Source organism: Coccidioides immitis, assembly GCF_000149335.2.
Source record: "Coccidioides immitis RS genomic scaffold supercont3.5, whole genome shotgun sequence".
NCBI classification, from domain to species: Eukaryota; Fungi; Ascomycota; class Eurotiomycetes; order Onygenales; family Onygenaceae; genus Coccidioides; species Coccidioides immitis.
This window is the reverse complement of record NW_004504307.1, coordinates 1,991,191-2,016,693: the sequence shown is the minus strand read 5'-3', so window position 1 is coordinate 2,016,693 and position 25,503 is coordinate 1,991,191. Positions and strand designations below refer to the sequence as shown.

Here is a 25,503-nt window from a genome sequence, read left to right as displayed (position 1 = left end):
ACTATTAAAAAAATTAAGATAAAGAAAAGGATCTTTCATAAGTCAAATAGTTTGCATACATCCAGGTGGCCTCTTCAAACCCCGCATGTTTGGTCGAACGTCCCGCGTAGTACAAGCACTTCAACTCATTTTTTAGGTAGAAGGGAAGGGGAGGATCGTTCTGAGGCTCGGGGGGGCTTGCCACTGCATGATCCCTTAGTCCAGATTGGGAGTTTGTTCTTTTTCAAAATACGGGGGTTACATATCCCTGTGGCCTCGCGGCGAAATCCCCATGGGGGCGTTGTATTATTGTGGCACAAGGAGGTAAAAGCCGGAGTACTGTGGAAAGGAGCGGAATTCGAGGATATGAGGAAGAATGATTGTATCTGGGTTACATACTCTGTTTGGTCATGTTGAATTTTTAAAAAAAAAAAGGTAGACTGGTAGATAATGTATTCAGTTTTCATAATAGCCATGCGTAGAATTCATTTCCAGAAAAAAGGCTTCAAAAAACGAAGGCCACCCAGTATGTAAACAGTAGACAGTAGAAAAATCATCAAAAGCCTCCAGAGGTAACATGACAAAAGAGGAAAAGAGAAGATGAAGGAAAACAAAGACGATGGGTCCAGCAAGCGAAACGAGACATCCTGTCAGCGCTCATCAGAAAAAGGCCTCTAATATATACATCCACTTTAAGAAGAAGAAACGAAAGCAACCCGTGCTTAACAAAGTACAGCCTCCAACGCCTCGACGTCGCCTCCTGCCTTTCGAACGGCCAGCAATGCCGCTTCTGAGAGCTTCCTTCGCTTCTCCCTTGCTTCTTGCTCGCGTCTGGCTTTGGTCTTCGAGCTGCCGCTCGGTGCAACGCCTGTAAGTAGTTTCTGGCTATCTTCAGGTGTAAAATTAACGAAGGAAACGGTGACGGGGTTTCTATTCCCCATCGTTGAACTGCAGTGGGGAGTTGTGTTGTGGACTGGCATTGTTCTGGTAATTTTTGAGGTCGAGGTACCTGGAAAACTGGATGCTTTGCGCGGGTTCGTACGTCGTTGATGATTTGTGATTTGCTGTCGGGACTTTGGCGAGCGGTGGCTGGCTCCAATCGGAGTGACTCGGGCAGGCGTCATTGGCGGAACTGTTGACCCAGGAGAGACCGAAGACGCGTGGGATGGCGATGCGGAATTATGCGACGATCCAAATGACGGCGGCCGCTGCAGAGATTCGGGGGCGAGTTCGAGTGGATATTGCGGGCCTGCTGGAGGCTCTGGACATGAGAGAGGTGGTACCGTAAGACTTGGTTCCGTAACATGCGGAAGTTCAGTGTGTTGGGTGACGTGGAGGCTCAAATCGGCATCATGCACCGGAACAGCGGTGTGGTCGGTGCGATTATGTTGTGGCCGTTGGGGAGCCGGTGCCATCAACATCGGAGCATAGCCACTGTGGGAATAGGGCTGTAGGCCTCTATTCGGCAGTGACGACGGGCCCCACCAGGTTTGCGCATCTGAAGGTTGATGCTCATGATGAGAGTACTGATATAGAGAAGTATCAAGAAGCTGGGAATTCCAGGGTTGATAAACCGAACCTTCCGATTGAGAGCGTAGGAGATGCATGGGAGCGGTCTGGCTGGATGGTAGAGCTATCGGTGAAGGTGTTGTATGTTCGAGGCACCGCGGGAAAGATGCAGTGCAGGGCGCGGGCATTGTCGAATGCTGCGTCGGAGAAACCATATTCGATCCATACTGTGTTGGTGACGCGCTTTGCTCCGAAGCACGACGTGTGTTAACAGCGGGAGTTATGTAATCGCGTTGAATGGCGGTCTGTGGCATCGGTGAGATTGAAATGCGTTCGCCAGCAGGTTGCCCACAGCTCGGAAAACGGCCGTGCCAGGCCTCTTGATATGCCATTGTGCAGCTAGAACGCGGTGAAATCGTCAATTCAAAAGGAGAGCCCTGTTTTCGAATTGAACCGACATAATCATTCGATTTATGGTTCGAGAGGTCCGTTGCAGACAGGTCTCCGTACTTGTATGTCGGTCGCTGGCGGAGCGTCGAAGCAGACCTCGAATCTGTTTCCTTTCGCCCTCTAAATAGCAACCCCGAATCGAACGTAAATTCATCGACTGTGGAAAGTCTGCTCACGTTGTCAAAGGCCTGCGTTGCCTCAGAGCAGAGCGTTTCCGACGTGTGAAATGGTGAAAGATGAGGGCTCCAATGCTGGGATGAAAGCTCGCCGCCCTTCATTATCGAAGATAGACTCGCATGAAAGGGGTCTTCCAGACCACATGATAACGGGACTTCTTTGTTGCTGGCATGCCTGAAAGTCTGTATCTCATCATGCTGGTCGAACGCACTCTGCAGCGAGCCATCAGCAGATTGAGCAGCAATATGCTGATCTTTATCTTCCGTTTTCGTCGAGTCTTCCACCGAGTTGGAAAGGGGCATCATGACTAGATGCTATAATTGGATAGGACAATATTCCGCATATAGATTCCAAGCTAGCCTGACAGAAAGGCCCGCTCAGTTTACATAAATGGCAAAGTGAGGGGTAGGAGGGAAATGAATATAGGGCGATTCCTTCGGCGTGCAAAAAAGCGCAGAGGAAAAGAAAAAGAAAAAGAAAGAAGGAAAAGAGAAGACTTAAAAATATAACCCAACGGACGAAGATCAACAACCGATGGATGTACACGGAAAAAACCACGTCGAACTAAACTCGAGAAAATGTCGGACACAGAAGGAAACAGCCTCGAAACCAGCAGCGGACTCTTAACAAGCCGCTCACAATGATGTTCGCCGACCACGACAAAAGAATTAAAAAAGGACGCGCTCGGCGATCATGCAGTCGGAATAGCCGGTTAAGTGAGAGCGAAACGGACGAAAGCTCAAGGGACCTATGCAGTGGTGGATGGAGATGGTGAAGAAAGGTGGAGAGCGAGGGCAGACGGGGTTAGGCAGCCGCAGCAGCCCACACCGGCCTTGAAACGGGATATATTTGCAAGAACAGCAGCCGTTGAGGGCATCAGTGCAGACACATGGGAAACAAAGAATGGCCAAAACAAAGTTACCGAATAACAAAGACCTCAGCGAAACCTAAAGATATATAGCAGCACATGACTGTACACTATATATCATATATAAATTCCCAAGGGAAATGACCGGAGAAAAAAAAGGGAAAAGGAAAAGGAAAAGGAAAAGGAAAAATAAAAATAAAAAAATAAAAATAAAAAGTAACGTGAATATGATTGATGAGCCAGAAACCAGACTGGTCTCGTTGCACGAGGCGAGGCCCAAAAATATTAATCAATGGGGTCAAAGGAAACCAGTCGGTTGTCAATGCACTACCGTACACTAAACAAGGCTTGCCGCCAAAAACTTGATCCCGACGGCATGGAATGAACGATGACTTTGCCTGCATAATATAGGTAAGCTAGTCAGATATCCAGGAACTGCTCGCTGAGGTTGTTGTCCAACCACACAGCAAGTGTTCTGCGAATCAGAGCTGAGCAACATGGACAAGGCCAGAAGAAAATGGAACACAGGCCGTTGGTGGGAAAAATGACAAGTCAGCAGGGCAATGGTCCCTCATTCGAGGTCACAACCAATCTCCGGGAACACAGAAGCTCGAGCATAGAGCAACACGGCCCGAAATGTTGACTTCTCTACGTCATGCAGGTTTCCCGGTTGAGGCAAGGAGGCGAAGGCTTAATGGTCACGATATTAAAGATCAGGTTGGTACATGAATATGTAATTTGAGTTGCAGGCCAGCACAGCACACACCAATAGATACACACAAAAAAGAGATAGAAGGGGGAGAGATGGGAGTCGAGCGTTCCGAGGTATAGTTCCTGCAAGGGAGGAGGGACTGTAACATGACACGAGAGAAGGTTGTACACCACGTTGCTGACACCAGCTTTCGAAGGGATGTCAACCGTGGATTTGCCGGGAGATCAAAAAGCTATTTCTGCACGCTGCAATTGCGGCTCGACTTTTAAAGCATTCAAACAAAGAGATCTTAGCTCCGAGGAGCAACTCCTTTGTCTCTGGGAGAGATTTTGGGGAGAATAATACTCGTATTCGACGTCTAGTTAGCCACTTACAAAAAAAGTCAGTCCATACCTGAAATATTCCAGAGTTACCGAGCTGACGGGACCTAAAAACCGAGCCAGACAAGTTAATCCTCTTTATGACAGATTTTGGCCTGAGGACGACGAGCAAACCAGACTACCAGCACCGCAGCCCACTAACCAGCGAGATGGGAGTTTAAGCTCGAGCTACTCCGTAGAGCGAAGAGAGGAGAGATGGGCGTCGTCCCCCACGCCAGGAGCTTTCCATCGACAGACGGATGCACGACGGCTGTTGAGGGCTCTCTCTCCGGCTCGCCTGGACGATCAGCAATGCGGTTGCGAGGCAGACAGAGAGAGAGCGCTGACGGGAAGACGGGATGGTGCAGCTTGCTTTGTGAAGTCTGATTAGAGTTGGGGCCAAAAAACGAAAAAAAGAGGGGCGGGCGACTAGATCACGTGAAATATTACATCATCTGGGGGGAGCGTGTGACTGCTGACTAATAAAGAGTGGCAGTCAACATGATCGGAAAGGTAAATAATCCGATCCCGTGGCTCGGCACCTTCCGCCCCATGACGACAAAGGTCCCATTTTCCTTCCCTTTTTTCTTCCCATTTTCCGCGACTTCCTTCTTCCGTCCCGCCCAAACTTCTCGTCTGGGAAACGACGAATGTGACGTCCTTCTCCCCCCTCATCGATTTCTCCCCAAACAGTGACTTCTCTCTGTGCGCAAACAGCACACCTTTACCAAACGCGCGTTTTGTTTTGCATCCGCCACCAACGTGCCTGCTTTTCAGCCTCCGGCCATCGTACCTGCCCAACCCGCACTCACTCCGCGTCCAACAGTCATCCTTCCTCTTTCCACTTCCACCTCCGCTTCGTCTTCATTTCCCCCCGCCCTCCAAACCTCCTATAAAACTCTCCACCTCCGTAACCGTCGCGCGACTACTCCCTGAGAATCTCCCCCCCCCCCCCTCCCAAAAAGTATCTATTCGGCACCCTTCATCCCACTAAGCCGCGTCGTTAGACCAAATGCTGTTCAAAGTCAAACTCTACCGATTGGATGGAAGGAATACTCTACTATATCCCAGGAACTTCAGACAAAGCATTCATCCCCAAGACAATTCTCCTAGGCTATTTTCATTTCGCTGCGACGAACCCAACCCCGTGTTTAGATCTATAGCGGAGAGTAGGAACCATCTTTAACCGCAGAAGAGATATATCTCTGAAGAACAAAACAATAGCTGCTCCTGTAGCCCTCTAAGAGGCTCTGAAAAACAAAAAAAAAAAAAAAAAAAAGGCCAACACACAAAGACAGGTGAACACAAAAATGGGTTTTATCATGGGCCACTGGACGCAGTGGTGTGCGGTGTCTGCTTGTTGAGTTTGGTGATGCTGCCAGCCATGGTTCCCTCCCTCGCTGTCTGGGGGAATCCCCGCCTGATTCACTCTTCACTGCCCTCGACTCTCTCACACCTTAAAGAATCGCCTTGAGACCCTCGCTCCCTCTCTTCGTCCTACGCATATCCCCAAACCCTCTCCTGCTGCTGCTTCCCCATCCACTCCGGCATCCTATCTTTGCCCTATCCATCCAGCCGAACACGTCCTCGAACTTGCATCCTGCTCAGTGCTTCAGTCTGACACTGATCCCCTTGACACCTTCCCCCCTTTCTTTGTAGGAGTTCCAAAAAAAAAAAAAAAGGGTGTGGACTCCAATCGCTGTTGGAATATTGGTTTGTTTCTCGCCTTTTTAGATATTATTTCTTGGCTGTTTGGCCTCTCTTTGCTCCTTCGGCAGGCTCTTCTCCTTAAGCTTATGCGCTCTTCTGGAGACCACACAACGATGTCGCAAAGCGAGGACGAAAAGCCCTCCTTGGAGGACTCGGGCCCGCTCACCTCTCCCCACTTTAACCTCGCCAGCTCGATCATCGCACACTGCCTTGCCAACAACCCTTTCGAAGCTGCTTTTATAAATCGCGGCCCTGGCATCTTTGCTGCGGCATTTGCCTCCTTTTCTCGCTTACCTGCTGCGTTCGTTGGGAACAAGGCCAATCCAAATGCCCCTTTCCGCACTAATATGGAAGCCGTTGTTGCGGCGAACGATGATGCGCATTCGTGCTCGAGTTTCGCATCCACCGCTATGTCTTCGGATGTTATGTCCCCTTCCGGCATGTCCACGCCATCGACCATGATCGGCGACGCCTCCGTCGATTCCTCGTTTTTCTCTATCCCACCCCGGTGTTCATCTCCTTACACACCCCCATACGACCTTGGGTCGTCTTTTAGAGATCCCGAGCAGGCTATGAGCAACGTGGATGATTCTGACGAGGATCAGTACTCCGATGAGGATTCTGATTGCGAATTTGCCGATGTTGAAAGCGACCATGGATCTGAGGTCGGATCCGCTGGATATGACGAATATAGTGTCGATGAAATGGCATATGAAGGCTCAGAGGATGGTGATTCGTGCATTGGGGGTGACGAAATGGAAAATGACGGTGTGTACCATTGAGTGTATCCTTCTCTCTGTTCAGCACTAACCAGTCTTTTCCAGATGATTCCATCGAGGAGCAGCTGTCTTTTATATCGTTCGAGCGCTCAGTTCACTTCTCCTCCGCTGATGATGAAGTGATCCCCGACGCTGGCTTTGAAGAGCCAGTCCCGGATGCCGTTCCTGAGATGACCTGTCATGAAAGGATGGCTTTAGCGGAGCATCTGAAGACCCGACGAATTGGAAACTGGGAGAATGGAGGAGACTACGATCCCGAGGAGCATTCCCGCGATTCTTTACAGCTGGACAAGGAGCTCCTTTCCGCTTATATTAACGGTTTACGCACCTTGAATAGAAATCGCTGTGAGACAGCTCTCCGATCACGAACGCTGCATGCGAGCCACGAGAGGCTAGGCCAAGTCGATGTGCAGACAGATAAAGATATGAATGAATATTTTGAGCGTATCAACGACCTCCTTCGTGGCATTTTCCCCAACCTATTCACCGAAGACGAGTACCTTCGGATCCTTTCCGAAGCTGAATCGGCCATCTCCATTGATGAATGCGGTCAGCTGACTTATGAATCCCATTCAGTGGCTGTCCAGCACATGATACGGAGCCTGCTGGCTGAACGACTTGGTTATGATGATATGTTCCTCGAAGATGAGATACTGGAGTGGTTCGCCGGCAACCTGATTGCACCGCTGGGTCAACAGGCTCTGGCCCGTCGGCATCAAGAAAACTGAATGGTTTATCTGTCTTATGGATTTATGACGATCTATTATCTTTTCCCGTACGGGTTACCCTTGTGCTTAGCATGTTCCTGCCTGACCTTTGGTTTAATCCGTTTAGAGGGGCCGATTACATAAAATCAAGGAACGAGGAGTTTCATGGAGTTTTTCCTCGGTTTCCTATTATTCCCCCCCCAATTTTTTTTTTTTTTTTTTAAAAAAAAAGAAAAAAGAAAGTAGTGCGATTTACTGATTTCGGGACTTTGCGGGAGCTTTTCTGTTTCTTGAAAATTCTACTGCCCTTTTCTTTAATAATGCTAATTATTTATTTTCTTTTCCCTTTTCATATGTGCTGTACGTTCCTTTTCAAGTGAAAGATAGAGGAAGTTTCTCTCCATCTTTGAACTGCTGGAACAATGCTCCTATGCGTTGCCATCGAAATACTCTGTGTTGTGGCAGAGTATCTATATATATATATCTATATGTAGAGTACAATTCGTCCATCGCACGGAGCAACTGCGATACCACTTCATATAACCAATGGAGTGTAACCTCCAACAATCCAGTACATAAAAAGTTTCTTCCTGACATCCGGTGAATTCGGAGCTTTTTTGTGCCTCCCCTTTTTTTTTTTTTCTTTTTTTTTTTTTTGGTTTTAACTACATAACTGTGTACCTGCTATATCCCACCCCCTTGTACGGGCCTGCAGGCTATAGTGCTACGGCTAGTTAGTTTAGGGCATGTTATATAACTTGCTTATAAAAAAAGGATAAAAGAAGAAGAGAGAGCAAGCAAGGAGAAATAGAATAAGGAAGTGAATTCATCAGGGTGCTTTTGGCTTCTTTCTTTTGCTTTTTCTTTTCTGTTCTCTAAAAAAAAAGGGACGAGGAAAGTTATTAGCAACGCACACCATATACGTACATACGTACCGTGCTCTGGTTGGATTCTGGAGCGTGGATATTACATGCAAAGGCAAGCATCCTCAGACGAAGGGAAGGGGGTGGGGGAGAGGTGTCATTTAATCAGAGATCCCTGTAGGATGTGTAACGGCTAACGCCGGTGGTCCAGCAGAAGGGACGGGCAGATTTTATACTTAAGGACTGTGGGTGAGGTGAATGAATGAATGAGTGAGTGAGTGAGAGAGAATGTGTTTCGTGTCGGCGCTAGCAGTTTAGTTACGTATGGACGGAGTAGCTGAGTACGAAAAATGTGTTCTTATCATTCCTTTTTAGCTTCTAGAAAACGATCTCGAGATTGAGTAGCTAACTAGAGAGGAGAGAGCCTGGGCTCTTCTTTTTTTCTTTTTTATTTTTATTTTTATTTTTATTTTTTTTCGTCAATTTCAGAATTATAACTGCATAACTAAGTAATAAAATGGGCGATATTACTGCCGTGCTTCTGGGGGGATACAAGCCACCCCCAGGGAGAAGGGAAAATCTGGGGGCGGAATAAAATCTCGCGGGTGGTCATTTAAGTTGGTCAACCGACCAGGGGTTGGGCTCCCTTTCTTCCCCAGGGCTCGCTCTCTGCCCGCCAGTGTCCGGGGGGTGCCGCGACAGCCCTATTGGCCGGCAATATCGATCTCTTTTTCTCGTTCTTTCAGTCATCTTTTCGCCTTTGGATCCTTCTCTTGGGGCGGTTGAGATTCTAACTTGTGCTGCCTTGTGCTGCCCTCTCTGTGAAGGATGATTCGGGGAATTCCACCTTTTCCGTCCTGCTGCTACGGGGGGTGACAATTCCCGTTCCAATGTTCTACGAGCCCCATCATCACTCTCTTTGCTTTCGTGTTTCGATTCCTGAGGTACCATGTTCTCCGTAGCTCGGATGCTGATTTGTCAAGCTCCACAAAAAAAAAAAAAAATCATCGATTGCGTGCCCGCGATGGACTGACTCCAATTCATGGCCCGGCGAAGGGCCCCAGACATGGCACTAACCGTTATCCTGGAGGTTCCTGGACACTCGCCGACAGGGGGGCCGATTGGGGGGGCGCGCGGCGACAAGAGCTAGCGGCATGCATGACATGACAGGGATGTGCGAGCCACGCAAACCGCGAACTCGATCAATTTGAAACTTGAAGCTGGAGGAAGGCAAGAGAGAGAACGCCTTAAACTATCGGTTAACTCGATAGTTTGTTAGTTCTGGATCAACACTGCGATCAAGAGAGATACTAGCTCGAAGAGAGGGGGGTGGGCACGGTCGTCGATAGCTTACTCATGACCTCTCTCGCTAGCGAGCGAGTGTCCATCCATCATCAAGGTTGGCACTATTGGAATCTGAGTCTCGCTCGACCCAAGCGGCCAGAGGTACAGGTGGGCCGGTCGTCCCCATCATGCGATCGAATGATTGGGCTGGGATTTCCGGATCAGACAGTCTTCAGGTCTTTCGAAACCTTCAATGCCTGGATGGGTGGGTATGATAGATGGACGGGGCTGCTTGATTCCCAATCTTCTTGATTTTCTTTTTTGGCTTTTTTTGTTTTCCCATGATCTTCCCCAGGGCTCCAGGGTTGCCTGCAGGTTGCATCTGCGGCACGGTGCACTTGCGAACGGTTGTTCGATGATCATTCTATGGAAATTCCACCGGCGAATGTGGCAATGGGTCTTCTTTTGATCTGCAGGCTTTGGAAGAGAAAAAAAAAAAAAAAAAAAGGAAAAAAGAAAAAAGAAGAAGAAGAGATGACTGGTTGAGTCTTGTCAGTTGATAACTACGTTCGGTAAAACAGGACGAGAGAGATAGAGAGAGACATGATAGCTCTGGGCTACTTTCGATCCAGAGAGGACTGATTATGCGAGAAGGGGAAAATTCAGCTCTACGTTAAATTCCGGCCTATCAGACAAGTAAAAAAAGGGGCGCCCCCTTCTCGCAGAAGAGCACTCCGCCCCGTGCTCCTCTGCGCTCTCTCGCTCAGCTCTGTGTAGCACAAGCGACGAGGCTTCCCATGATTGGCATTCGTCTGCTGCTCTGTTGGGGGGTTGCGGCTGGAAGACGAGAGAAGGGCAGAGCCAGCTCGCAACGCCGAATTTCAAGTCGCTTTCTTCAAGTCCGCCTGTGTTCGACAGTCAGACAGAGGAGCAAGCAACCGGCGATCTCGCGACCAAGCGGAACGCATATCTTTAGTAGAAACTCAGTTTTAGGGCCGCCAGCTGACGAGTTAACATCGCTAGCTGGGCTTATCGTAGTTTAACTAACCGCCTAGTTTCAACTGCGCTCCGTGCTCCGAACAGCGTCAGAGAGCAAAGGGAAGAAGAAAAAATAAAAAAAATAAAAAAAATAAATTTACTTAAGACCCTTGCCGGATCTAAAGAAAAAGGGCCCGCATCCCGCAAATCCCCACTTTCTCCTGAACTCCTCTGCTTGTCGGTAGTTTTCTCTTGAAGAATCTTTTTTTTTTTCATTTTCCTCCTCGAGGCTTTTCATTTCCCTTTCATCTCTTTCTCCTGCTCATCTCGACTTCGGTGCTGAGGCGGTGTTGCCACTATCTCTCCTGCTTTGACGCCGTCGTCGCAACCGTCGTCCTGCAGCTGCTGCCGCCCCGTCGTCCAATTGAATTTCCTCGCAAGCCAAGGGCTCCTGAGCAAACTACGACCGTCGAGCGATCATGGGAGTGTCCATGCTGCCGGCGCCCTGAAAATCAAACGACGACTAAAAAGGATAAATATATCAGACAAGGGCTTTCTTTTGCAATTTCGGAGAAAAAAACCCAGTACCCGCACTGCCCGTTGAATAATTTACATGCCGAAGCGGACTTGGCTCTTCCTCCACGGCTTAAAACGAAGTAGTAAAGATATAACTGTTCCTTGTTGCGTTGTCTCGTCCGTTTCCTTTGTGTAAGTCACCGCTACCCGTCCGACCGCCTCCCGTGTGCAAGGGGGAGGGGATTTATTTCCATCCCCAGGGTTAAGAAGGAAAGATTAAGGCCCGGGGGGGGGGAAGAAAAAAAAGAGAAAAACAAATACGGAGTACATCGTGGATGTTTGCAATCCCCCAGTCCTCTGTTGCTGATGCTCCCCAATTGCTTCAGGTACATTGCTCCTTTTTCTCGATTACCGACCTTTTAAACCCCCCTATGTCACGCCCGCAGTGAATCCATCTACCTTTTTGTTTTTGGCGGGAGTTGTACAGGCGGCCCCTGAAACCGGCGAAGCTGTTTCTCGCACGAATGACCTTCCGTGTGGACTTCGAATGAAATTCATTCCCATCCCGCCATGCAGCGCGATCACCCACCTCAGGGATTTGGCACGCGGTCATCCCGGCGAAACCGCAGTTCCAGCTTGTCCACAGACTATAAGAAGATCCCAAAGACGAGCTGCCTACTTTCACCGCCCCTCGTCAACCCGCAACCGCAGTATGTAGTGTCCTCAGCCGTCCGACAGGTGATCACCGCGGATCACAACGCCGCCACAGCGGATAGATTCCACAACGAGCGTATCGATATCACGGATGCGGCGTTGATGCTGCTGAATGGCTTCCTGGACAACCTGCTGTTCAGCATCCTGTTAACCGCCAAATCCACCAAGATCATTGCCATTCGACCGGCGGTGTCCGAGGTGCTGAAGCCCAGATTGGCGAGGGAGGTGGTTTCTGCCGCGGACGATGAGCTGGGTGAATATATCGGAGGAAGCGATGACGAGGATTTCCCAGAGTTCTGCGGTGGCCAGGAACCGTCCGGGCATTTCGAGCTGGAGAGGTCGTGGAAGCTGACTCGCCTGAGATGCATGGTGTACTCGAGGTTGGGCGACATGGAGGAGGAAGATGAGGAAGATCACCTCCGCCGAGAAGGCCTGGACGAGAACGGATCCCGTCCCGGTCGGTTTTCCAATCACATTGGACACATCACACCTGCAGCCGCTATTTTTCTTACGTCCATATTAGAATACATTGGCGAGAACGCTCTCCTTATTGTCGCTGAGAATGCACGTAACAGGTCAAGTTACGGGTCCCCGAAATCCAACGAAGGCCAGTCGGAGGAGGCCCAGATACCCAGGCCTTTAATAATAGACGACGTTGACGTGGAGAAAATAGCTTTGAACCCAACGCTGGGCCGGCTGTGGCGGACTTGGAGGAAGCATTCCAGGCTACCTGGGCTTTCAAGGACCCTCTCGCGGGAATCCCTGTTACGTTCACCACGAAAGACGAGCAGCAGACAGAGCAGCGTTGGCACGCTAGAGACCGTTGACGAACCGCAGCTTCGTCCAATTACCTCCCATCCACCCGTCTCGGAAAACGTCGAGCCAATAGACCCTACCGCCATACCTCTCCCACTATCAGATAACGACGTCGACGAAATTGAGATTCCGGGTTTTACTGCCCAACTTGCTGTAGCGATTCCTGCACGCGCCTTTCGACCACGAAGTCTTTTCATAACGCATAATGATATTAATCCTCGCGCAACCCCAGAGCCGGCCTTGCCCAAATCGGCTTCTGTTCTCGAATACCGCACACATTCGCGATCTCACTCTCTCCCCACCACGCCGCTGAAGGTTAGAGCGACTCCTCCCAAGAAAGCTCCAGACCTGGTTGTCATTCCGGCGAAGAACGAGGAGAAGGAGGAGGAGGAGGTGGTGGAGGATAACGATTCGGAAACAATGGATGAAAATGCAGAGCATGTCAATATAACTCGAACACGAGGATCCAGTACCCTTGATTGCGAGTCGCGTCCTCAGCGACGTGAGTCCGTGACACTTAATTCTTGTCTTAACGCCGACGATGACCTTGGAAGCCCCGTTTCTTCACTGCATTCTGATGCTATTGGAGTGGCGATCGGTCATTCCCAAATATCCGAAGCTCCTTCGCCAGTTTCTCAAAAGGACAGTTGGATATCAAAGGGAAGTTCAGAGTATGAAGACTACGAACAACAGCCACAACAACAGCAGCCAGCGTTCACAATTCCATCGGCCAATCAGCCAGCAGCGCTTCACGGACAGCAATCCGGTAGAGAAAAGGAGACACCGATGACTCTTCGCCCGACACAACAGCTCCCCGTAGATCTTTATTCGACCGCTCCATCTCCTATCCCACAAAAATCTCCTTTACGACGTTATGCACATGAGCATCCCACCCCTCCCGCTGAAGGAGATGACACGATAGTCGAGACTGCGTTCGTTTCGCAGCCTAGCAGTTCCGTCTCTCCGCCCCCGAGACTCACCCCTCTTCGGGAACTAGTTGCAACAGCGACCAGTACTCCAGACGAACACTCGCCCAGCCTGCCTGCAGTTTCTCAATCTGCAGCGTCATCCGAGCCGATGTCTGCGTCGAGCAAAAGCGATAGATCTACAAGCTCTCAAGCTAAGCGCATTAATATTAAAATCCCCGTGACTGGTAACACGGTCCACGCGATGACCAACTCTCCTCGAAGTGTTTCTTCCGCGAGGGAGCGTGCTGGAGTGCAGCGTGTTTCCCCTCCTCCGTCTAAATCGCCTAGTGAGCCGGGAGGGATGAGACCTCGTCGTTCAGAGAGCAATAGTAGTTTTCCCGAACGGAGGCCTATTACGTCCGGCTCCGGCACTTCTCAGGTATCAAGCAAGCTCAAGGGGCTGGTGAGCAGACAGATGACTAGCACATCATTGCGTTCATCTGGGGATGCAAACGGCGACGGAACTTCCGACCTGGACCAGCTTATTGAGAGCGACGAGACTCTTCACTACACGCTGACGCCCAAGACTATGAGGGAAATAGAGGTAAGTTGTCACTAGACGGCTTTACAATTACGTAACCGCGCTAATCCCCGAGCGCAGGATCCTGGTTCTCCCCGGTGGGCATCCGTGCGGACAGGGAGCGTGGATTTGAGAGATTCCGGCAGTGCAAAGGGCTCGCCTACAATTGGTGGCGGCTCAAACGGGCTGCGTATCACCGCGTCTGCACAAAGCCCTCCCAGAGGGCCTGCGCCACAGCCGAGAGACGCTCGTGCAGAGGTGAAATCCGTCCGAGAATTCGCCAACTTTATCAAACACACCGGCCCCGGGCCCAACTCGATGAAGCACACTCCCATCGTCATTCCTAGCTCGATACGGCAAAGCAACATGTCGCACGACTTCACCTCTATGGCCTCACCATCACCCGTATCGTCCCGTGCACAGAGTTCTATGTCGGGATACCTCTCAAGACCCAACCGGCCTCGCCTGGAGGCCCGCCCGGCTGTGGCGCCTAAGGATAACCAGACTTCGGAACTGATCGATTTTATCCGGGAAGGACCTCCACGGGATGGATCGCACCGAATTCCTCGGACTGTCGCACCGTTCCGGACGACGATGGATTCAGATGACTTCCACTCTCTAAGTCCGACACGCCTGGATAGAGACACGTTCACCCATAGCTCCATAGCAAGCACCCAGGATGATTCTGTGGCCGCACGATCTTTCAATTCATCTTTTAATTCGCGTACGGGGCTGCTCGAGGCGGTGAGCCAAGGGAATAATCGGCCGGTTAGACCTCAGGCTCAATTGCACTCTGTACTGGATTCGCCAGTGGATGAAGTTCGGGAACCTGTTCGGTCTCGCCGGCGAGTGAGAGATCCATACGCCATCGACACAGATAGCGAAGACGAGTTCGATGAGCAGCCGCGGAGACCTCAGAAAAAGGAAGAAAGCCTGATGGATTTCCTCCGCAATGTTCCCCCGCCTCCCACCAACGACGAACCTCCTCAGCTCCTATCCGTCAACATGCGCGCTGCAAACGCGATGCAGCCCGTCAAACCTAGGTCCAAAAGCACGGCATCCACGATGAAATCTCGTCTCATGCGGACCACCTCAACAGACAAAGCACCCAAATCTAAACTATCACGATCCTCTTTACGATCCCAGAAGTCCTTCGCGACAAATCCTGTCACAACGACCCCAGCGGATGCGCCCGCCCTCCCCTCACTACACACAACCACGTCATCCGTATCATCCCAGTATTCCTTCCGACAGGAACCGTACGCCCCTAATGTGACGACATACCCTGCACACGTCGATCGCCTTCGAAACGGGTACAACATGGGTCCGCATCCCACCGACGACATGCGAACACCACCACATTATCGCACTGGTAATTCCGGAACCGCGGCGTTGGCGGATTTTCTGAGAAACACGGCTCCTCCGGAGTCTCCGCAGACGTCTCGCCCGCCTACTTCTTCCGCAAAGGAAAGTGGTGGAGGCCTTGGTTCGTTCTCCAGGGTGTTTTCGCGGAAGAAAAAGCAGGCTATTTAATTTTTTTTTTTTTTTTTAATTACTTTTTAAGTTTCCTTTGCTTTTTGGCTATTTTCTCTCTCTCTCTCTCTGTGTGGGCTCTCGGGAGATATGCTATATCGTTGCTTTGGGATAGGGCATCTTTTTTTTTAATGTCTCCTATATTTATTCTATCTCTTTATATTTTCCTTTTTGGAGCGCTGCGGCGTTTTTGCCATATGCATGAATGATTCAGGAATTCTTTCCGTTGGAATATCATAATTTCTTAGAAGAGGACTGTTTTGATTTCGATTTTGGCACTTCCCTACTATCACTACTATTTTCGCACCAAGCTGGGTCAAGTTTTTCCTTTTCCTTTTCTTTTACTTTTTCTTTTTCTTTCCTTTTCCTACTCGATTCCCTTTAATCCCACGTTTGTTCATGTATATATTTTATGTACTGGGAAGAAGGATACCTCTTATGTGACGAACGTCAGCCGCTTATTTGGCGGTTGGTTGGTTTTTTGCTCCAATTGCTTCACTCCTTATCTCTCTTTTCTGCCTTATTCTTTTCCAATGCCGTTTACTCTGGCTCTTTAATATCCATCTCTGATATCCTGCCCTCCAAAGACGGTGACGTACGACCCATTTGAGTTTTGTGCTGTACATATATATCTTGCCGTAGCTGAAGGAGGTGCGTCCCTCTGATTTGCAATTTCCACGTCGCGGTTTTCTCCTCTTTCTGGCACTGCGAAATCTCTGTTTCTATGCCCTTTGAGGTCGGTGTCTTGTCAGCATCATGAGAAGTTATTATCAGCCCTGTCAAGCGCGAGGCGGATGTGCTTTGCTAGGCTTCCCTCCGTCAAGCTCCGAGGGTGAAGTCTCACATTCGATAATGCGATGGCGTACCCCTTCATCGCATTGGCGTGGATTTCGGGCAGACAGCTTTCATGGTTTCAAGACTTCCCAATACCACCTCAGACAAAATATTGCATTGATACATGCGCCGCTTATCGAATATAAAAAAGAAGTTGGTATGCCTGATACATTTACTTCTTTTTATTTTACCCCTTTTTTATTTTACCCTTTTTTTTTTTTTTTTTTTTTTTTAATTTTCCCCTTCATTCTACCCTAGGTTATCACATCAATGCAAGTCATCCACGCCGTTGCCCGCCGGCCGTCCAGCACTTGTCGTGGGCCTGTTCGCTTCCTCACCATGCTGCTGCCTCTTTCTCGGCAGGCGGAAACAATGCTTTTTGACGGTCGAAGGAGCTACCCATTCCGGCCGGGATGCACCGCTCTCTCCAATCGCGGGCAAGCCACGACAGACACCTCTCCTGCCTACAAGACTCTGCTGCTCTCTAACTCCCTCATCCATTGTCAGACCTTCACTACTCCTTTCTTGATATCTACCTGATACAGAGGGAAGAAAGGACTCCCGGCTTTTTATTCACCTTAACCATACGTCTTGAGTTCATCTCAGCCATGTCAAGTATGGAGAAGAAATGCTATGCTGTGGACCCGGACGGAGATGTTGTGCTGCTGGTGCGGCAGCAGGAAACGCCGTTTGCTGCGTGGGAGGGGGGCGCGTCAAATCCGTCTAAGGTAGAGGGGTCCAATTCCCCTTACCCTCCTCTGCAGCGAAAACCTTCAATTTTGAAAGGAGACAAGAAGGGAACGGAGCACAAAAAAGGTAGAAAATCTGCTGATTTCATCAAGGAACCCGTGTCCGCCGAAGGTCCCATGGCTGTCCACGATCCTGAGCCGATTGAACCGAATTCTCATGCTGATCAAAACCAGGCTAGCCAGCCATCTACTCCTGCGAAATCCACGCCATGGAAGTCGGCCAATAACTCTACTGATTCCTCTCAATCAGAAAATCTTGCGACACAAGATGAGTACTCATGGTTTAAAGTCTCTCCGCGCCACCTGATGCTGGCTTCGCCGCACTTCAAGGAAACGTTGACTGAAGGAGGGAGAAAAGCGCACATTCTGGATTCTGATGGATGCATAACCATCCGAGAAGACGGCAGAGACCCAGACGCTATGTTGCTTCTGATGAACGTTATCCACGGACGCACACGCATGGTCCCGCAAGAGATTACCCTTGAGATGCTCGCTAAAGTTGCTGTTCTCGTTGACGTGTATCAATGTTCCGAGGTTGTTGCGGTATTTTCAGACATTTGGATTCAGCGATTAACCGTCCCTTTTCCAAACACCTATTCTAGGGATCTCATTCTATGGATTTGGGTCGCTTGGGTGTTCCGAAAGCCAGAGGAGTTTCAGCTAGCTACACAAATTGCCCTGTGCCAAACTCCAGGACCACTTCCGACCCTTGGGTTGCCAATTCCACAGAAAGTAATTGGTAAGGAGTCTGAGGTTTTACGTATTCTTTGGGTGCTAATCGGCCGTTTAGATACGATCGATGAACAGAGGAAGGATTCCATTGACCAGATAGTGGAACACCTCCATGGACTTCGACAAGATTTCCTTGAGCAACAGGAGTCATGCTCCTTTGAATGTAGTTCGATGTTGTTCGGTGCGCTTACTATAGAGATGCACAGGCGGAATCTTCTTCCACGGACTGCATCGCCTTTTCCCGGTGCTAGTTTCGCGAAGGTTGTCCAGAGTGTTCGCCTGATCCGATCTCCCACGTGGTGCCCTGTTGCCGGATGGGTCTCGTTTAATTCCACTTGCAGAGCGCATGGCTGCATTCTGAGCAAATTTATCGATCCGGTGATTGAAGGCCTGGAACACGATCTGGCGGGATTAGAGTTGAATGATATCGAATGATTGAAATTTCATGCTTACAAGAGTTTATTGCCAAACACTCAGCCCGCAGCGAAAGGGACAAGGATGGGTTATCAGCATTGCAAATGAAGACACTTTTCTGGAGTATGGATCACTTTGAATGTTACTTTCTATCTTATTAGCGAACAAGGCAAAATTCTATGTCTTCTAGTAGTCAGCTATCTGTTCTGAGTTAGTGTAGGAGGGTTGGCTGAGGCCATCCTAGTTCCATCAAGTATACACAATAAGATGGTTTTGTTTGCTTTTGTTGGAATATGTGGCCAGTGGGTCAGATAAGTGATGTCCATCTCTTATATCCAGCTTGTATTCTTTCTTTTGTCTTGTTGTTCATTGGTTAACTTCTATCCAAATCATTGATATCAGCATTGGCTGCTTCATTGGACCAGATGATGAATTTAGTGCCCTGAGTTTTTGGAGATAGCACAGCTGGCACAGCAGATATCATAAGTTAGAGGGATCTGAAATGAGGAGACTTGTGGAAAAGAGAGCCTACAGATTCACAGAATTACTGCTGAGAATGAAAGACGGTATACGCCGTAGAGCAGGTATGTATTTGGGTGCAGAGCGCGGAAAATCTTGCTTCCGGCGACCGAAGCACTCGGCCTCCTGAACCAACCAACAACAGTGTACCGTGGCATCGAGCTGCAACAAGCTATAGACGTTCACGCAATTCCCCCTTCGAGGACGCTATCTTCATCCAAGATGGGTTCTACGGATGTGGGCCTCCGGTGCCTTTTTCGCAGATTACTGCTCCTTTGCATCTTCATCTCCGTTTCTAATGCCTTGAGATTCGACCTTATTGCCAACACACATAGCGGGAAGCACGAGCGATGTGTACGCAACTTCGTCAATCGGGACCAGCTTGTCGTTGTGACGGCCATTGTTAGCGGGCAGAAGGGGGATGGACAGGTTGTGAATATGCATGTATGTTGGGGATTTCCTTGCTTTCTTTCCTTTTCCCCTTTCCCCTGTCTTTGATCTGTTTACCCTGGTGTCCCCGAGTTCTCCGAAAAGGAACTAAGCTAATGCTTTCGCCTATGGATGCGCAGATTAAAGATTCCGTGGGGAATGAGTACGGTCGTCCGAAAGATGTAGTGGGCGAAACTAGACAGGCTTTCACGGCCTCCGCCGACGCCTCTTTCGATGTGTGCTTTTCGAATATCCTCGTTGGCCGATGTGCGTTTCATCCCCTCGTTCCCCTTCTTACATCGATCTTCTCTCCGTTTATTGGATGAATTTTCTAACAATTTTGTCGCGAGTAGCATCCGGAGCTCTTCCCCACCGCAGTGTTGAGCTAGATATCGATATTGGCGCTGATGCCCGGGACTGGGACGCCATCAAGGTCCAAGAGAAGCTGAAACCCGTCGAAGCCGACCTGCGCCGTATCGAAGCCATGGTTGGCGAGGTTGTTACGGAGATGGATTATATGCGTCTGCGGGAGCAGAAGCTGAGAGACACAAATGAGAGTACGAATGAGCGCGTCAAATGGTTCGCGTTTGGAACAATGGGTATGTTGCTGGGGTTGGGCGCTTGGCAGGTCGTCTATTTGAGAGCGTACTTTAGGTGAGTCCCCCTACGTTTCTGCAGTTCTCCATGTTTGTTTCCTGTCTTCAAGGAGGAGGGACAAGGACGGGTTAGCAGCTGGTGATGTGGAGGAGCCATGGGCTGACGCTACTGGCAAAATAGATCGAAGCACCTTATCTGAGTTCGTCGATTTGCTCTTTTGCTTTTGGTGTTTATACCCTTTACCAGCAATGGGAATACATATAAAAGGTTTACACTCTGGCGAGAGGGGGATGGTTTCCTGAACATGTTTCTTTGTCTTTGCGTCTCATGGCTACGGTAACAGGCGATGAAATTCATGGTTGTGCTCCCGTATGTTGGAATACATATTAATATAACGATGATATGCCTTGACATAAACTTCTTTTCTCCCAAATCTGGACGTTTTTGCATGTATTCAGACCCAAGGAAAGATGAGTATCATGTTTGGAACATGGTCCTGTGGGATTAAACTTAGTAAATATACTCCACTATGCTCTCGAGCCATTTAGCCGCCCGGTTGAGGTTTATGCTTCAACTAACTTCTACGTACGAAGTATTTGGTTTAAAGAGCACCTCGTATACGCTGTTATCAAATGGTGTGCCGGCGGAAAAGGCCGAAGTGCTTAGTGCAAACATACCAAACAACGAAAGCGTCCAATGGCGTAACCGGCCTTGATGCGCAGAAAGAGCCGGCAATGAATGCATCTTTGACCTCTCCCTGCTTGGAAAATCAAGAAGTTCAGTGAAAGATAAGCCTGCCAAAATGAATAGCTCTCGAAGTATCTGTCGTTATTTAGGACATTTCACCTCGTCTCGGTTTGGGCGGAGTATCTCCCCTCGACAACCCAGCGGATTCGAGCTGTTCACATTACCACCTCGGTGCTTATCAACGAGCAATGCTTGGTTAAATAACAATGGATCGTCACAGCCAGTCTCCTCCTCGTCATCAGGAGGACAAGGGCGAAGCGGCACACCGAGAAGGCATGAACTGGAGTTGGGTGAGATGGAAGGGATCACATTCAAAGTTGAGCCGTTGAGGAGAACGGGAGAGGACGTGGCAACGATGAGAGCGCGGCTATTATGTTTGTCATCCCACCTGTTGATACTCTTTCCCCGATGTGCGGAGCTGCATCGCTGACTCTCACCGCGGGAATAAAAAACAAAAGATCAATCCCGCAAACGTGGAACTCTTGAATCAGATCTACTCCTATCAACCTTTGCCGCCACAAACCTTTCCACCATGTCCAAGTCCCAATTGGAAGAGTATGATCGCTTCCTCGATGAAAATGACTGGGATATATACTACTGGGCTACGCAAGAACCTCCCGCGCCCGGCACCGAGCCTGAAGCCGATGCAAAGCCAAAGGATGCTGTCACCGACACCTGGAAGAACGGAGCTGCGAAGAGTGGGGAGTGGGCACAGACGGTGGGTGCGTTCAAGCCGGCCTACAGACCGGTGCCGGAGAGGTGGGCGGAAAGTGAAATTCTGAAGTTGCTGAGAGAGCACGTCAAGGATAAGAGTGCGCTGGGGGAGAAGAGCGGTGACAAGGCCACTGGGGGGGGCCTGGGAAGGATGCCCAACATTGAGGTTTTCAACTCGTAGGGCTGGATATGGAGGTTGTCTCAATGTATGTACTATAATTACCCCATTGCATGATCGGTGTCCCAGGCATAAAGTACTCCGTATATAGATTTGAGAAAAATTGTATATTAAAGCTGTACCATGAAGATGCCTCGCGCTTATAATATGTAGGTCATCTGAAAAGAGTGGTGATATATAAGTATATATGGGGACGCGCGATGTACATCCCTGCAGCTTCGACCAGAACAAGTTAACGGGTCGTTCCCTCGAAAGCGGTGACAGAAGGGGCGAGCTCCCCGGGAGCGCAAACTTGGCTCACAGCTGCTCCCACACACGCCGGAACTCCGCCGTCGCGACTGTGCTGGTGCCGCTGGTGCCGCTGGACGTTGCGGTGGTCGAAAAAGCTCCCGCTGCAGGGCGGACGGGGAAGGTCTCGCTTAGTTCCCAACTAGGCCTAGCGCGCACAACGACCCCCCGACCCAGCAAATCAGCGTGCGCTTAGGGCTTCTGTGTGCGTCTTTGCTCCCTCGACAATTTGCGAGCAACCGACAGCGCTTCATAAAATCCAACCCCCATTGCTCGCCCACCCTCGCACTCCCTCCCGCCCACCGTCGAGGTTTCTTTAAGACTCTCTCAGGCTTCGAGCACAGGTCTGCATAGCAATCATGGCTGAGCAGTTGGTTCTCCGTGGTACCCTTGAGGGCCACAACGGCTGGGTTACCGCCCTGGCGACTTCAATGGAGAAGTAAGATGAAAAACGCATCTGTCCTTGCGGATCTGGCGATTGGGATCATGTACACGCAAACGAGAACCAATGGGATGCTGACAGTCTCTCGATTTTAGCCCTAATATGCTCCTCTCCGCCAGTCGCGACAAGACTTTGATCATCTGGAACTTGACCCGTGACGAGACCGCATATGGATACCCAAAGCGAAGCCTCCACGGCCACTCTCACATCGTCTCTGACTGCGTATGTTTCTTTTTGCCTGGAAAATGACTGCTTGCTGCAAACTTCGGCTTGGAAATAATCGTTCGTGCATGGCTAATTGGTTACACGTTGTTCCGTCGCATAGGTCATCTCCTCCGATGGTGCTTATGCTCTCTCCAGCTCCTGGGACAAGACTCTTCGTCTGTGGGAGCTCTCCACCGGCAACACCACCCGCACCTTCGTTGGCCACACCAACGATGTCCTCTCCGTCTCTTTCTCTGCCGACAACCGCCAGATCGTTTCCGGATCTCGTGACCGAACGATCAAGCTCTGGAACACCCTCGGAGACTGCAAGTACACCATTACCGACAAGGGTCACACCGAATGGGTTTCCTGCGTCCGCTTCAGCCCCAACCCTCAGAACCCCGTCATCGTCAGTGCTGGCTGGGATAAGCTCGTGAAGGTACGCTTGATCTTGTGTTCAGATATCGCTTTTGTTCTACGAAAACCCTCCCAAAGGATGTTTTGCAACCTTAAAAGTATTTGCTACTTCAGAGCCCCGTTGGGCCATGAGACAATCATCACCAATTGCCCTGATGGAAATCACGTTAACATTCAATGTGTTCTGCGCGTACATCTTTTCTTTTTATCGGCATTTCTTGCTAATTTGTAACACCAGGTCTGGGAACTCTCCACCTGCCGCATCCAGACCGACCACATCGGTCACACTGGTTACATCAACACCGTCACCATCTCCCCCGACGGCTCCCTCTGCGCCTCCGGCGGCAAGGACGGAATCACCATGCTCTGGGATCTTAACGAATCCAAACACCTCTACTCCCTCCAGGCCGGAGATGAGATCCACGCCCTTGTCTTCTCTCCCAACCGGTACTGGCTCTGCGCTGCTACCTCCAGCTGCATCACTATCTTCGACTTGGAGAAGAAGAGCAAGGTCGATGAGCTTAAGCTCGACTTGGTCGAGGGTGGCAAGAAGAGCGGCGAGCCTGAGCCAATCTCCTTGGCCTGGTCCGCGGATGGCCAGACTCTCTTTGCTGGTTACACTGATAACAAGATTCGCGCTTGGGGTGTGATGTCGCGGGCATAGAAACCGAACTAGGTGTATCCTAGAAAATTGTTAAATCAGTAAACAAGTAATGGGCTGGGATGGACGAGCGATGAGCAATGACTTTTTTCCTCGAAATCACAAAAGAAACCAACGGTTGGAGTTTGGGAACGATAAAAGAATGGAAACTTTTGAAGAGTGAAGATTCCGTTCTTTCGTTGGTCCCCTTTTCCAAATGTCGGATATAAAAGGGCGTCCTGGTCCAACGAGGGTAGGAAGAGTAATTAGCCATGGATACGGGGATTGGTGTGTCTCCCAATTTACTGGCTTCCTTTCTATTTGTCCTCTACTTTTTCCTTGTTGTGCACTTGTTGGTAGATATACGGAGTAAATCCCGTTATGTTCAACTAGGCTCCTTTTTTCCCAAGCTGTCCTTGGTCCAATATCATTTCGTAGACTGCTCCGTGTAGAGTGTGCCGACCCAGTTACCAACCGGAAGGCCTCCCTTATCACAAGATCCCACAGTTGTACCTATAATGTACATACAATACATGTTTTATATTCCCCAAACATATCACAGAAAAAGCATGCCGAACTACCTTATCATCTATGCTGCTCTCACGCCTGCTTTTTTAGCCTTTCCAGCCCTTCATTTGCTCTGCTCACGCCTTCAGGGGATTGGATTTTCTTCGCTATCTCCCGAGCCTCTCCATAATACTTCTTTGCCTCGCTAAAATGGCCCTGCATTTCCGCGATCTCTCCTAGATTGTAGGTCGCAGTCAGACAGCCTTGATCGCATTCTTCAGTACGCACTGGCGGTTGAATCTTGTCCGCCACATCGAGAGCTTTCTTGGCCCATTCCGAGGCCGCGTTGAGCAATTGGTCACGCGATACGGGAGGCATATGGGTCCCCGATGTGGTTTCCGCAGGAGGCGGGGTTGGATTCTGGGCCTGTTCCGCCATCTGGCTTGAGATATTGTTCAGTAAAACGACCTGGGCGCATGTGCTCGGTCGATCCTGCTGGTCTTCTTTGATCAGGGAGAGGGACTGCATGTACAAAGCCGTCGAGAGGTCGCTCCGACCTCTTTCAGCGTAGAAGTCTGCGAGTTCGTTGAATGCAAATGCTACCTCAGTGAGGTTGAGGTAATAGTCGCCGTCTCCTTGGGAAACGGGGAGGTTCATTTCCCGGCGGTGCTGAAGCTCGGCGCGGCTTAGGTCAACGGCCGAGAGGAGTGCCTTTTCGGCTTTGTCTGTCTCTCGCACATAATCACTTGAGTAGAGTTCTGCAATCTTGACCCCGACTCCGGCGGCTCTTTTCATGACGAAACCACGCCGTCGCTCCTCCTCTGCCTCCTTTTCCTGTTCTGCCTTCCGCTCCTCTCCCGTGCCAGTGGGGTCGTCTATCCGGTTTCCATCCCTTGCCCGTTCTCTGTTCCTGATCATCTGCTTTCTCCTCCCGTTCTGCACCCATTCAAGACAGTCCTTCTGCGTCTTCTCTAGTACTTCAATGGCTGGCTTCATCATCCCCGCTTTCTCCAACATATGAGGAATCTGCAACCTAATCCCCAACACTTCCTCCGAAAATGGGTGCATGCCCAGCTGATCCGCAGCAATCAATGCCTGCTTATACCAATGTAGGGCGCGAACGGGATTTAGTTCGAATTCGGTGTAATATATGGCTTTGCGTAAGCTGTCACCCACGGGTTTGGGGAAACGCGAGAATTGAGGCTCCACGCGAGTGATGTGGTCGTATAAGAGGTATATGAGGCCGCTTGTCATGCTAACCGCAAAAAGAAGGGTTGCGGTCATGCCAATGGGGCGTTCGCGCCAGACATGTTTCCTGGCTTCGTTGAAGTTGTCCCGGAAGCGGGAGAAGAGGGTATAAGGTCGAGATTGGGTTGGATGAAGATATCGGGGAGAGAATTGAGGTCGAGACATGGCATTAGGTCGGTAGGACAGGGGGTTCCCTTGCGTTCGGCTGCTGAAGAATCGGGATGGGATGATGGCGGGAGTTGGGCCAGTCGGCGGGGAGGCGCCAATGCGCCGGAGGGTTTGGTTGAGCATTTGTAGACTTCAAATATATTATGACGGCATAGCAGAATTGAGGTTATTAATAAAGTCTAGCAAGCCATAATACTTCAGATAAAGGGGTTGGTTGCACTTGAAAAAGATGGC

General features: G+C 50.0%; 10 protein-coding genes across 10 annotated transcripts; 6 read left to right on the top strand and 4 right to left on the bottom strand.

Moving 5' to 3' along the window:
* Positions 1–701: 701 nt before the first annotated feature.
* On the bottom strand, positions 702–2,988 carry CIMG_09119 (uncharacterized protein; the record flags this gene model as incomplete). The annotated part of the gene is made up of 1 exon (XM_001239497.2): positions 702–2,988. The coding sequence occupies exon 1, from the start codon at positions 2,418–2,420 to the stop codon at positions 702–704; it is 1,719 nt and encodes a 572-aa protein (XP_001239498.1). The 5' UTR covers positions 2,421–2,988.
* A 931-nt stretch (positions 2,989–3,919) lies between these two features.
* On the bottom strand, positions 3,920–4,884 carry CIMG_12287 (uncharacterized protein; the record flags this gene model as incomplete). The annotated part of the gene is made up of 4 exons (XM_012358326.1): positions 3,920–4,053; positions 4,218–4,437; positions 4,505–4,776; positions 4,848–4,884. The coding sequence occupies 4 exons, from the start codon at positions 4,882–4,884 to the stop codon at positions 3,920–3,922; spliced, it is 663 nt and encodes a 220-aa protein (XP_012213749.1).
* Positions 4,885–5,877: 993 nt separating this feature from the next.
* CIMG_09118 (uncharacterized protein) lies at positions 5,878–7,772 on the top strand (the record flags this gene model as incomplete). The annotated part of the gene is made up of 2 exons (XM_001239496.2): positions 5,878–6,532; positions 6,589–7,772. The coding sequence occupies 2 exons, from the start codon at positions 5,878–5,880 to the stop codon at positions 7,269–7,271; spliced, it is 1,338 nt and encodes a 445-aa protein (XP_001239497.1). The 3' UTR covers positions 7,272–7,772.
* A 950-nt stretch (positions 7,773–8,722) lies between these two features.
* Positions 8,723–9,064, bottom strand: CIMG_09117 (uncharacterized protein; the record flags this gene model as incomplete). Its single annotated transcript, XM_001239495.1, has 1 exon — positions 8,723–9,064. One exon carries the CDS (start codon positions 9,062–9,064, stop codon positions 8,723–8,725), a length of 342 nt encoding a protein of 113 aa, XP_001239496.1.
* A 2,397-nt stretch (positions 9,065–11,461) lies between these two features.
* On the top strand, positions 11,462–16,107 carry CIMG_09115 (uncharacterized protein; the record flags this gene model as incomplete). The annotated part of the gene is made up of 2 exons (XM_001239493.2): positions 11,462–13,933; positions 13,991–16,107. The coding sequence occupies 2 exons, from the start codon at positions 11,462–11,464 to the stop codon at positions 15,440–15,442; spliced, it is 3,924 nt and encodes a 1,307-aa protein (XP_001239494.1). The 3' UTR covers positions 15,443–16,107.
* A 777-nt stretch (positions 16,108–16,884) lies between these two features.
* On the top strand, positions 16,885–18,192 carry CIMG_09114 (uncharacterized protein; the record flags this gene model as incomplete). Its single annotated transcript, XM_001239492.2, has 1 exon — positions 16,885–18,192. One exon carries the CDS (start codon positions 16,885–16,887, stop codon positions 18,190–18,192), a length of 1,308 nt encoding a protein of 435 aa, XP_001239493.2.
* Positions 18,193–18,858: 666 nt separating this feature from the next.
* Positions 18,859–20,157, top strand: CIMG_09113 (endoplasmic reticulum vesicle protein 25). Its single transcript, XM_001239491.2, has 4 exons — positions 18,859–19,134; positions 19,260–19,386; positions 19,473–19,773; positions 19,897–20,157. Exons 1-4 carry the CDS (start codon positions 18,913–18,915, stop codon positions 19,913–19,915), a joined length of 669 nt encoding a protein of 222 aa, XP_001239492.1. The 5' UTR covers positions 18,859–18,912; the 3' UTR covers positions 19,916–20,157.
* Positions 20,158–20,460: 303 nt separating this feature from the next.
* Positions 20,461–21,483, top strand: CIMG_09112 (TPR repeat protein). Its single transcript, XM_001239490.2, has 2 exons — positions 20,461–20,837; positions 20,922–21,483. The coding sequence occupies exons 1-2, from the start codon at positions 20,519–20,521 to the stop codon at positions 21,356–21,358; spliced, it is 756 nt and encodes a 251-aa protein (XP_001239491.1). The 5' UTR covers positions 20,461–20,518; the 3' UTR covers positions 21,359–21,483.
* A 399-nt stretch (positions 21,484–21,882) lies between these two features.
* Positions 21,883–23,759, top strand: CIMG_09111 (guanine nucleotide-binding protein subunit beta-like protein). Its single transcript, XM_001239489.2, has 4 exons — positions 21,883–22,082; positions 22,181–22,307; positions 22,411–22,728; positions 22,945–23,759. Exons 1-4 carry the CDS (start codon positions 22,003–22,005, stop codon positions 23,368–23,370), a joined length of 951 nt encoding a protein of 316 aa, XP_001239490.1. The 5' UTR covers positions 21,883–22,002; the 3' UTR covers positions 23,371–23,759.
* Positions 23,760–23,787: 28 nt separating this feature from the next.
* On the bottom strand, positions 23,788–25,500 carry CIMG_09110 (TPR domain-containing protein). The gene has a single exon (XM_001239488.2). It carries the CDS (start codon positions 25,390–25,392, stop codon positions 23,947–23,949), a length of 1,446 nt encoding a protein of 481 aa, XP_001239489.2. The 5' UTR covers positions 25,393–25,500; the 3' UTR covers positions 23,788–23,946.
* Between the last annotated feature and the right edge of the window lie 3 nt (positions 25,501–25,503).

What these genes read in the sequence shown, in the direction of transcription:
- CIMG_09113 (XM_001239491.2), top strand. Translation starts at nt 18,913, where the DNA reads ATGGGTTCTACGGATGTGGGCCTCCGGTGCCTTTTTCGCAGATTACTG. An exon ending in GACAGGTTGTGAATATGCAT is followed by an intron (nt 19,135 to 19,259) that starts GTATGTTGGGGA and finishes ATGGATGCGCAG; the next exon opens with ATTAAAGATTCCGTGGGGAA. An exon ending in GAATATCCTCGTTGGCCGAT is followed by an intron (nt 19,387 to 19,472) that starts GTGCGTTTCATC and finishes TGTCGCGAGTAG; the next exon opens with CATCCGGAGCTCTTCCCCAC.
- CIMG_09111 (XM_001239489.2), top strand. Translation starts at nt 22,003, where the DNA reads ATGGCTGAGCAGTTGGTTCTCCGTGGTACCCTTGAGGGCCACAACGGC. An exon ending in CTCACATCGTCTCTGACTGC is followed by an intron (nt 22,308 to 22,410) that starts GTATGTTTCTTT and finishes TCCGTCGCATAG; the next exon opens with GTCATCTCCTCCGATGGTGC. An exon ending in GCTGGGATAAGCTCGTGAAG is followed by an intron (nt 22,729 to 22,944) that starts GTACGCTTGATC and finishes TTGTAACACCAG; the next exon opens with GTCTGGGAACTCTCCACCTG.
- CIMG_09112 (XM_001239490.2), top strand. Translation starts at nt 20,519, where the DNA reads ATGAATAGCTCTCGAAGTATCTGTCGTTATTTAGGACATTTCACCTCG. An exon ending in GATGAGAGCGCGGCTATTAT is followed by an intron (nt 20,838 to 20,921) that starts GTTTGTCATCCC and finishes AAAAAACAAAAG; the next exon opens with ATCAATCCCGCAAACGTGGA.
- CIMG_09110 (XM_001239488.2), bottom strand. Translation starts at nt 25,392, where the DNA reads ATGCTCAACCAAACCCTCCGGCGCATTGGCGCCTCCCCGCCGACTGGC.